The 11,197-nt window shown below is 49.5% G+C and overlaps 1 protein-coding gene across 1 annotated transcript; it reads left to right on the forward strand.

Moving 5' to 3' along the window:
• Positions 1-348: 348 nt before the first annotated feature.
• On the forward strand, positions 349-7,845 carry LOC129052230 (uncharacterized). Its single transcript, XM_054542260.1, has 3 exons — positions 349-757; positions 6,035-6,225; positions 7,548-7,845. The coding sequence occupies exons 1-3, from the start codon at positions 425-427 to the stop codon at positions 7,651-7,653; spliced, it is 630 nt and encodes a 209-aa protein (XP_054398235.1). The 5' UTR covers positions 349-424; the 3' UTR covers positions 7,654-7,845.
• Positions 7,846-11,197: the final 3,352 nt, after the last annotated feature.

Raw genomic sequence — 11,197 nt, forward strand, 5'->3', positions numbered from 1 at the left:
TGCTGCTAGTTTTCAGGAGTGGTTTGTCTTTCTGGTCAGTGTTGTGGTCTTCTCTCTACCTTGCATCTCACTGTCTGTTTTCACTCTCCCTACCTTCCTCACCCAATTGAGGCAACAAAGGAATCCTCTAGAGCTTTTAGACTAGAGTATAAAGTATCAAAGTCCAGGCTCTGTATACAGTGGCTTCATGGTCAAATCTCATGCCTCCAACCCAAGCTGAAGGAAGGGAAGGAGAGAGTAGACCACTCTGTATTAGCACTTTACTGTGAGCCTGTGGCTTTCCCATGCCTTATCTTGTGTGATCGTTACTACAACCCCACTTGTAAAGACAGAATCAGAGAAGTCAAGCAATTTACACTGTGTCACAAGGCTGGAAAGTTGATGGAGCAGGATTCAAATCCAAGTCTATCTACCTTCAAAGTGTATGTTATTTATTTACTCCACTTTCCTTGAAGAATTCCTATCCCTAATCTCCAAGAAATGTAGGCGAATAAGAGAGATTCCAGAAGTCTGGAGCATGAAAATCACTGCCCTCAGTGTAAGTATAGATGCCGAAAATTGTAGACGTGGAAGTTTGGCAACTGGAGTTTTCAGAAAATTCACTAAGACATTCTCTGTTTTCCAGCAGCTTCTCTATCTCAACCCAACCCAGTTCCCAATCTCCTCTGAGATAAGGATTCTCAAAGATTGGAGTCATTCTTTGAATGGAAGAGAGGAAAATGCTGCAGGAGCAAACACAAATGTGACAACAGCCCTCGTAAGTGGTCCCCTTCTCTTGCTCACTCTGGTATTTCTTCCCAGAGCAGCCAAAGCGTCTTTCAAAAAGGCAGCTCTGAGCACCTCACTCTTCTGCATGAATTCTTCAGTAGCATTGCACTGTCATTCAGAATAAAATGCAAATTTTTCACCATGCTCACCAAGGCCCCTTTCCATTTGCCCTAGACCCAGCCCCTGTCTTATCTCTCTCTGCATCTCTTTTGATAAACACACATTCCAGTTATATCTGAGGGAAGGGACCATGCCCTCCCCTGCCAGTTCCTAAAAGAGAGAAGGCACTCAGCAAGAACTGGGAAATAAGTGAATGAGGGGAAAAAATGAATGAACTGCAAGAGAGCAATGTGGGTATTTCTGGCTTAATCGTTCTCCTCCAGGTCATGGCTCAGGGCTGAGAGCCCTTCCACCTGTATCTCTGGCCTTCCCGAGATCCTTAAAGCCCTCTCCACCCAGCCAGCAGATGAAGAAAGAGGATGGAGCTTTGCATGGGGAGTTGTAGGGTCTGGAAGCAGTGTACATCACTGCCATACATTGTCCATCAGCCAGAATCAGACCATGGCCCCATCTAGCTGCAAGGAAAGCTGCAATCTTAGGAGATAGAGGAATTGGGACTGGGTAGACACATGGCAGACTCTGGCAAGTCCTCAGCGTTTTCCATCCACACCTAACTCCAAACTCCACAAAAGCCTCCTCAGCACTTCACCAGAGTGGGCTCTTCTTCTCTCCCCTGCCTCCTTGTCCACACCCCTCTAGCCCATTTCCTCTGCATCTTGACCTTTCCCAATGTAAAATTGTTCTTATCTGTGTCATAAGAGGTGAGAGGTAAGGGAGAGAGCAGCAGCATCATTTCCTTGGAGGGCAAGGCATGAACTATCCCCCCCTTCGCACCCTCCCCCTACCCACTCCCAACACAGCGGTCTTAGTCCATTTAAGCTGCTGTAACAAAATACCATCAATTCAGTGGCTTATAAACAACCGAAATTTATTTCTCACCTTTCCGGAGGCTGGGAAGTGCAAGGACAAGGTGCCAGCAGATTGGGTGTCTGGTGAGGGCCTACTTCCTCATTGACAGTGCCTTCTCCCTGTGTCCTGACATGGTGGAAGGGGTAAGGCAGCTCTCTGGGACCCCTCTTATAAGGGTGATAATCCCATTCATGAAGGCTCCACCCTCATGACCTAATCACTTCCCAAAGGCCCCACCTCCTAATGCCATCACCTTGGGCGTTAGGATTTCTAAACATGAATTTGAGGAGTGGAGGGACACAAACATTCAGACTGTAGCAGCAGCCAAGTGTCAGGTGGGCACACAGAGGAGTTCTTTGCAGCTTCCCTCACACCAAGGTCTAGATGTGTCTAGACCACATCACCAGCCAGACTGGCCACATCAGTGTAGATATGTGTTGCACAAGAATGTCCACTTTCTACCAAGAGGCATGGGAGGTTGGCTGACACCTTCCCCACATGCCCTGACAGCCCTGCCGATAAGAGGGAGCGGAGGGACTGAAATTTCACTTTCTCAGAAACAGCGGATTCAGCAACTGTGGCTGCTACAAGAGACACAGATCTGCACCAGCTTAATTTCTCTCAGCCTTTATCACCATGCACAAAGCAAGAGCTATTATGCCCTGTCCGGCGGCCAAGGACTCACCTCGTCTGGCATTGGGGAAATGATATCTCAGCCTGCAGGGGCCCAGACAGCTTCTTCTTCCAACACTATTGTGGCTGGAAGCCTCACCTGCCCAGGGGAAGCTGTTCCCATGCAGGACAGACACCATTCTTGCCATCTGGGGCTCTTGGAGAAGTCTCTTCTAGAAACTGAGCCAGGTTTGGGCCCCATAAAGACTGTAACAGGGCTAACGTATTCTGGAGACAAGCCCCCATCTCCACACTTGCCTGAGCCCTGAGAAGTTGGGGGGAAAAGCCTCTCCAGAAGCTCCTGGGATAGTTTGAGCTGCTGCTGAGAAGGAATGACTGCCTTCCAGAGGGGGATTTAGTCTCCACAGTCGGTGATCCTGAGTCCGTATTAAAAATGCAAGACTCTAGTCAGAGCCTACCAGATCCTGCCAGCCTTGGTTGGGACCCTGAGGCTGGGTGAAGGAAGGTGAGAGGAATCAGGGAGACAGGGAGGAAGGATGGTGCTTCCAGCACCACCTATCCACAGCTGATCTCCTGCCTCCAGGACTCCATCTCAATCTGGGGCTGAGCTTCTTGTTCCTACTGTCAGGGCTCCCTGAACAGTCCATATATTGTGTGCAGCTCACCTTTGCCCCAGCCCCTCCTCACTCCCAGAATCCAAATCCATCTTCTCCCCCACCACCCTGTCCTTTCCCTACAACCTGAGAAAGGACCCTCAGTTTACCTGGTCTGAAGCATCCTCTTTCTTATAGCTTCAGGCAAGGATCCATAGGGCCTGTCTGTTCAAACCCACTTACTGAGTCCCCTGAAAAGTCCTAAATATTTTTCTTTCTTCACTCCTTTGACAAACCCTCCCTGAACCCCTAATTTGTACACAGCCCCATGCTCAGTTCTGAAGGTAAAAATCTACCAGTACCCACTCTCTGCCCTCCACAAGCTCTTAAACTCAAAGAAAGGAGATAAATGCAAAAAGAGTGACAATAATGAAGTCGTGTTCAATATTTTTTGAGCACCTACTATGAGCCAGACCCTGTAAAATATGCACCACAATATAAAGATGAATATGACTCAGTCTGTGGAGAAGAAACATCAGTACACTATCTCTCACTCTGCTGCAAGTTCATCCCAAGAAACTATGGAGAGCAAAGACTCACCCTTGCTCCAAAACCTTCCAGGGGGTTGTTTGTCTGAAGCATGGAAGACATTTTCTGATGGTTGGGAGTTTTCTAGCAGTGCTGTTGGTGCCTCACTTGTGTCTGTAAACATCAAAGCTTCTTACTGCAAGTATTTGAAATGCTCTCCTGCGCATCTTCCCTGGCCCTAGGTAGGGTAGACCAGAAGTACCAGAGAATTTATGTCCCTCCCACCCCAGACCAGCCCTCAACCAGTGATGGGAGGAAGTTAGCAACTAAGTGTTCCAGCTTAATCCCTCCCAGTGGCTGAGGGCTGGGGCAACTCTGAGGTGTGTTCTGCCTTGCAGTCCCCAGCAAGATGGTGTCCTAGTCGCCCAAAGCAACAACCTGCTCATTAATTCACCTTATATTGGCTTCCATTCATTCCCTGTCTTACTCACAACTCCCAACCCACGCTTCCTGAGATCACCTTCCAAATAAACCCCTTGCACCTGAATTCTTCTGTCAAGGGCTGCTGTGGGAGGAGCCCAGCCTAACGCAGATTCTGAAGGCGTCCCCACATCCTGGTCTCCACCCACATAGTTCTCTGCCCCAGCGGGCTACATTCTCTTCCTTAAGCACACCAAAGGCATTGCCTGAGCTTGGACTGCACTGTGGATCCAACCTGGAGCCTCCACCCCAGCCCCTCCATACACCACTTGCAAACACTACTCAAAGAATCCTGTAGGCTGAGAGAGGTGGCTCACGCCTGCAATCCCAGCACCTTGGGAGGCAAAGATGAGTGGACCACTTGAGGTCAGGAGTTTGAGACCAGACTGCCCAACAAGGTGAAACCCCGTCTCTACTAAAAAATAAAAAATTAGCCTGGCATGGTGGTGATGCCTGTAATCCCAGCTACTTGGGAAGCTGAAGCAAGAGAATTACTTGAACCCGGGAGGCAGAGGTTGCAGTGAACCAAGATCGCCACACCATTGCACTCCAGCCTGGGCAACAGAGTGAGACTCCATCTCAAAAAAAAAAAAAAATCCTGTATTTCCTCTAAGGCAAGTTGAAGTTCTGTTGCTTCCATGGAGCCATTCCAGCCACTCCTGTCCTAGAGCAGTAATGCACATGTATATTTGTGTATATTTGTAGGTGTGCACTTATCATCTCTCCCCCATCCCAGCATGCTGAGAACACTAACCCTTGCTGCATAGATTGAAGAAAGACACAGGGATAGTTGTGGGGCGGTGGGAGAGGTGGTGAAAATGCTGAGAAACATGTGATTTCTTTACTTCTAAAACCCTTTCTTGAGGAAGAGAAAAGGATAGATTTAGGAGAGGGAGAGAAGGGGCCAGAGCCAGAAAGGGCTCAGTTTGAAAAAGAATTGTGAGGTGGTATGTGGGTGAATGGGAGATGAGGCAGAGGAAGAGGAGTCAGGGATCATTCTCAGCCTGAAATGATTGGCTTTTGGGGAGAAAATGAATTTTTCTTAAAGTTTGGCCTCCTGTGAAGCCAGCCTCTCTTTGTTACTTTTTGAGGCTTCCATAAAAAGATCCTCTTTATTTGTAGACATTGGCAATGCTACGGTCACAAAACAGATCAGCTTTATGCCACCCCACATCTTTAAATCTTTAAATGGAGGTTAAAATCTCTATTTTCACCAGAAACAGAGGCCCGATCTTCCCCAAGTTCCTAATGACTTCACTGTCCAACTGTCCTGCCTCCCTCTTTCCTGAGCTGAGGGAGAGGAGGGAAAGTGGGTGTCCTGGGCGCATGTCCATTCTCCTCAAGCCAGAGCCAGCGATGCCCACACCCTGCCAGCCCCTGGTCCCAGCCCTCTCCCACCTCACCCTGAGTCTGACAAGCCACCCTAATGGATTGACCGTGGCCTCTGCTGGAGGGGCTAAATATAAAACTTTCCTGCGCTCCTCTTGTCAAAGTTAAAAGCTTTTCATGTCTGTGCTAATGTTTTTTTCTGTCTGCTGGCTCCAGTGACAGATGCAGCATCTCGTGCTGAGTAACTGGAGAGTGAATGGCTGGCAGGGGCCGGGGAGGTATCGGTAATTTATCTCCAAGAGTTTAAGCAGGATGACATGGCTGGGAACAGAAGGGGGGTGAGGCTGTCACCTGATTACTAATTCCAAGATTTCTCCTCCAAGAGGGAAAAGGAGTGAGCGAGGATGAAGGGTACAAAAAGCAAATCAATAAACAGGTTAGCATCTGCGTCATTATTAACTCTCAGCCTGTCAGCACCCCATTGAAGCGATCGCTTGAGGCGGCCTCGGATTTAATGGTCAGTGCAATAGATTTACTGTAAATGTTATCAGAGGCAAGGGCGGGGGCAGCTGGGGCTTGAGGAGGTGTTCACTGACAAATCACTGGATTGCACCTGGATGCATGAAGCCATTTCTGAACATGCATAAATAACCTAGAGCTTAGGTCCTGGGTGGCATTTCCTCCCTCGGATTTAAATGTTGCTACTCACCTTTCTCTGTATTCTTCACTTCCAGAAGGTTCAAACAGCCAGATTTCCCCTAAATCTTTCCAGAGGACTCATCTTCTGGCCCTCAGCAAATCTGAGAAAGGTCAGGCAGCAAGTCTGCACCAGGAGCCTCTGGGATCCAGAGAGATCAGCGAGCCGGGAAAGAGCCCAGACCCAAGAAAGGCAGCCAGCCAGGAGTCTGTGGCTTCGCTGCAGCAGGTGAGATGCCTCTGAAAGGTCAGTCCTAAAGGAAGCATTCCCTGAGCTCAGCATCTAGGGACTGGGGATGCCCTCTTGAGGTTCCTCCTGACCTCTCCAGTGAGCCTCTGGAGCCTCTTCCTCTGAGCCTTTCACCTGCTATGCTTACTAACAACAAATACTGGTGGGAGGGCTTTTGACTAAGATCATTCATCAGAATTCAGGTTGCTATCCTACCCTCATGCCAGGAGTCATGGCAGAACAAGAATCCAGAAGCAGGTAGAGACAGCAGCCAAAGAGCATAGTAAGGTAGCCTACTGTTTTCAAAAGCAGGGCCACTGTGTACAGTTGTTCAGACTGCACAAGTCTAGGGGATGTCATTCACAACCAATCTACGGGAATGGTACTCTCTGGAGCTGTGCAGCATGACAACTTCACAGGCACATGCAACAGTCCCAACAAAAAGGCAGTGCCAGGTGGACAATGGAGAGAAGCAACCTACTACAGAAGTGAACACTGAGAATCTTTCCAGTAGATTCCAGTTGAAATCAGAGGAGACAAGACAAGTTGCCAGGCATATGTTGTCTAAACAGTTGGGAGGGTTTTAACAGTGCCCGAGGAACTTGGACCATTGAGAACCGTTTCTGCTGACACTTGAATGAGAAAAAGCCTGTGGGAACATTAGGGAATGCAGATTTTGTCTTAGCTACGCTGACCATAATCTTTCAAAGCAAACACGCAGGATTTTTGTTCTACTGATGGTAATGAAAAGCTTGGATACAAAAATACTCTGCTGTCTCAGGCATTGAGATTGTTCCCGGGGTCAGAGGCAGAACACATGGCATCTGGGCTCTCAGAAGTAACACAATGAGATGGAATCAAGGAAGGGGCCAACTCAAGACCCTCTCTCTCCTCAACTCAGACTTGGAGCAGACAAGGCTGGTGTTAGCTTGAGATCCTCCCAAATGGAGTCCCTAAGACGAGGCCTTGGAAGGAGGTCTCTTGTCTGGGAGGTGAGCCCAGAAAGCAAAAGTGAGAGAGAAAAGCCAGCTAAGGGCAGGTTGATGGTCATGCCCAGGGCATTATTCCCCAACACACACTTCAAAGTGGGGCCTGTTGGAGGCTGAGCAAGTTCCTCTGGGACCAGGAAAAGCCCCAAGGCATGGGAAAAAAGAGACACAGAGGCTTAAGAGATAAAGAGAACTGTCCACAGCAGCAAGTGGATGCGGGGATGGGGGGGACCACGGGTATCTGAGGGGAAGACATCAATCACATCTTCTATAGGACCCAACCTCAGCATCCAGCAGGCCTGCCTGACCACCCGCCCTGTTCCTCTGCTACAGAAACACCAAGTGCCTTGGAAAACCATGGCTCTGTTTGGGTTCGCCAGCTACCATCTCCTGTGGAAAGAGCCAGGTGAATCTGAAATTAGAGCCAAGTATGCCTTGAGGACTTTCCAGCCAACCTGATGCCAAGAAAGATCCTTTCTCCAGGACTGGCCCCTAGTGGCAGGCTCGGAGACATTCCTTTGAGGCTGGGGGGACAAATCCCTAGCTATGTATGCAGAACCATTTATGTTCATGGTCCACTTGTGAGGTCGGCGTTGTGATCTACTTTTTCCTAATAAAGATATTGAGGTCCAAAGAGATGAAATGATGTGTGACAGGGCACATCTACGGGGCTTCAGTCAGAACCCAGTGGCACCCTAAAGCTGCTCCCAGGGTGAAAGTCACCAGTAGCACTAGACCCTTGAAAGCCACCTGGGGATGGCTATAGCCCAAATTATATCCCTGCAGGCCTAGCAGTGGGGGTCACTTTCCTCTGTTGCTAATCTCCAGTGGTCTCAAATTCCCTGTTGGGAGTCTCCACTCTTCCCTCAGTGAAACCAATTCCCTGTTTTAAATTCCTCAGCACTTTTGAACCAGAGTGTTTGAAATCCCTAGAGTGATTTCTGCTGTCCTGTAAGCTCCTGGATGATTCCCAGCCCTGTCTAAACTATTGCCCTGCCCCAAAATGTTATATGCCCTTCCTTGCTTAGCATGATCGCTGTCCAACATGCTATATATTTTACTGATTTCTCTCAGTTATTTTCTGTCTCCCTCTCTAAAACAAGACCAGGAACTGGATGCAGTGGCAGTAGTAGTAGCAGCAGTCCCAGCTACATGGGAGGCTGAGGTGGGAGGACCACTTAAGCCCAGGGATCTAAGACAAGCTCAGGGAACATAGTGAAGCCCTGTCTCAAAAAAGGCAAAACCAGGATTTTCCTCTGTTTTGTTTACTGCTATATCCCTAGAGCCTTAAACATTCCCCCAGCACACAGAAGATGTTCAAACAATATTTGTCAGATAATTAAATGCACAACATACTGGATACTCCATTTTGGACCCAGACTGGAACCTGGGTGCCTCATGCAAGTTCCCATTGCTGACTCACTGCCCAGCCCAGCTGCCCCTCTGTCTCCATGCTCTGGAACTCCACACCCAATGCCAGTCACCCACCTATAGTCTCCTGACACTCCCAATTCGTGTGGGAGTGCAGTCAGGGAGACTCACCAGGGATACCAGTGACCTTTACCATCCTGCCCTGGAGGAAGCACAGAAAGCCAGAGAGAAGCAGGACAGAGGAAGCCCGTGAAAGGCAAGTCAAGCTGCTGGGCTGCTCCAGCCCTGAGGGGCTTGGTGTGTGCACGTGTATGCACATTCTCACACGTGCACACAAACCTAGTGCTATGGTTTGGATGTGTGTGTCCCTCCAAAATGTACATGTTGGAACATAAATCCCAAGGCGGTGGTATTCAGAGACGAGGCCTTTGGGGAAGTGATGAAATTGTGAGGGTTCTGCCCTCATGAATGGGATCAGTGCCCTTAGGAAAGAAGCTTCAGAGAGCTGCCTGGCCCTTCTGTCTCTTCTCCGTTGTGAAGACACCAAGAGGGTGCTGTCTTTGAGGAATGGGTCCTCACCAGACACCGAATCTGCTGGCGTCTTGATCCTGGACTTCCCAGCCTCCAGAACCATGAGAAATAAGTTTCTATGTTTATAAATTATCCAGTTCAACATATTTTGTTTAAGCAGTGGAAATGGACTAAGACACCTACACACATGCATGTGCACACACACACACCCCTACACATGTATGCACACATGCACACGCCCACACTTATGTGTGCACACCTACACACATGCATGCATACTTATACATATGTGCATAGCTGCATGTGTGCACCTGCATACATGCACATGTGTGCACACATATTGCACACATGTGTGCACGCTCACACTCGTGTGTGCACACATGTGTGCCATTCAACACATACACATGTGCACACATACCATGGGTTGCATGTGAAGAAGATGAAGGAAAAGATCTAACCCCCTCTCCACAGTCCTGTGACTTACTGGGAGCTCTTGGAGGCAGGTAGGAAAACCTCTGCCTCTTTATAGATTCACTGTTCTGACTCTGAAGATTAACGTAGATACTCTGGCAGGGGGTCATATAGCTGTGGCAGGTGTACGTGTGCTTGTGTAGATGGGGGTGTGTTTAGGTGATATGTATGTGATATGTCTGTTTACATCTGTGGTATGTTTGTGTGTATGGTGTGCATATCTATGTGGGTAGGGGTGTGTGTTTTTGTATTATGTATGCTTGTCATATGTGTCCACGTGTGTCCCTGTGCTTGTGTGCATTCAGTGTGCATGTTTGTGTGGTTTGTGTGTGGTGTGTGTGGCATGTGTATATGTGCTTGGTCTAACACACAGAAGTACCTGCCACTTATAATGAAAACAACAAAGGAGACCCCACTAGGACAGCCCACCCAGATGAGGACAGAACTGGGCCCCCAAAGCACCCCCAAATTGTTCAGTGAGAACTGGAGCATTCAAGGCCGTCACTGCTGACTAAAGCTGCTAGGGGAGCTACTCCCTCAGACTCAGTCTGGGGGAATAAACTCCAGGGAAAGGGGATGGGGCCTACAGACAGAGTGGGTGGGGGTGTCTGAAAGGTGGGTGGAAAGTCACGCAGGGAACCTACAAGAAGATGGCTCTCTGGAGGAGAGGGCAAGCCCACAGAGGCCCACAAGGGACCCAATTCAGAGGCACTTCTCCAGAGCTTCTCTCCGGAAGTGGGACAGAGTGGCCCTTGGTGAACCACCTGTGTAACCCTCCTCTCATAATTCCTCTAAGGAGCCCTGCCCCACAGCACAGAAAGTCGGCAACGCCACGCAGGCCTACTCTAGTGGGGAAGGTGAGGGGAGCTGGCAACAGAGAAGTGAGGCCCACTGCAGCCCCCACTCCCTGCCAGCACCCAGGCCAGAGCATCCCTGGAGGTCCAGGCAGGGTGCCACCCCACACAGATGAAGGGTGCCACCCCACACAGATGAAGGGTGCCCATTGCAAAGCTGGGAGGGGTAGGGAAGAAGGCAGACTCGTGGATAACTTAGGTGGAAGGACTGTAGGACCCGAAATTTGGCCGACATATGAAGCCCAGGAGTGCCTCCCAGGGGACAGCGAGCTGCAGGGGAGTGCCGGAAGTGTCAGACAAGGTGACCTCCTCCCCAACCTGGCACTGGTCTCCTTATGGGCCCAGAACCCCCACCAGCCTCCCCTCCTGAGTGGGGCAGCAGCTGAGCCAGGACATCCTTGGGGGATGTGCCAAACAATTACTTTACTTATTGAATATCTGATTAATTATTCAGGAGGTGAATCAATTATTCATATCTCATTTAAGCAAGTGGGGAAAAGCCACTGCCCCTTGAAAGAAGCTTCTCAGCGCCTCCCAAGGCCCTGGGGACGGAGTCATCAGCGGGAGAAATTGTCACAGCAGGAATGTGTCACTGGCGTGGCTGCTGCAACCACCACAGGCCTCCTCCTGCACACACCATCACTTGTGCATGCACACATCCGCTCACACTTTCACACACACACACACACACACACACACTGAGCACTCAGATACATAAAAGGGAAGAAGTGTGGGATCACACAGAGGAAGAGCCAG

Source organism: Pongo abelii, chromosome 21 (genome assembly GCF_028885655.2).
Source record: "Pongo abelii isolate AG06213 chromosome 21, NHGRI_mPonAbe1-v2.0_pri, whole genome shotgun sequence".
Classification (NCBI taxonomy): domain Eukaryota; kingdom Metazoa; phylum Chordata; class Mammalia; order Primates; family Hominidae; genus Pongo; species Pongo abelii.

What these genes read in the sequence shown, in the direction of transcription:
- LOC129052230 (XM_054542260.1), top strand. Translation starts at nt 425, where the DNA reads ATGTTATTTATTTACTCCACTTTCCTTGAAGAATTCCTATCCCTAATC. An exon ending in CAAATGTGACAACAGCCCTC is followed by an intron (nt 758 to 6,034) that starts GTAAGTGGTCCC and finishes CTTCACTTCCAG; the next exon opens with AAGGTTCAAACAGCCAGATT. An exon ending in CTGTGGCTTCGCTGCAGCAG is followed by an intron (nt 6,226 to 7,547) that starts GTGAGATGCCTC and finishes CCTCTGCTACAG; the next exon opens with AAACACCAAGTGCCTTGGAA.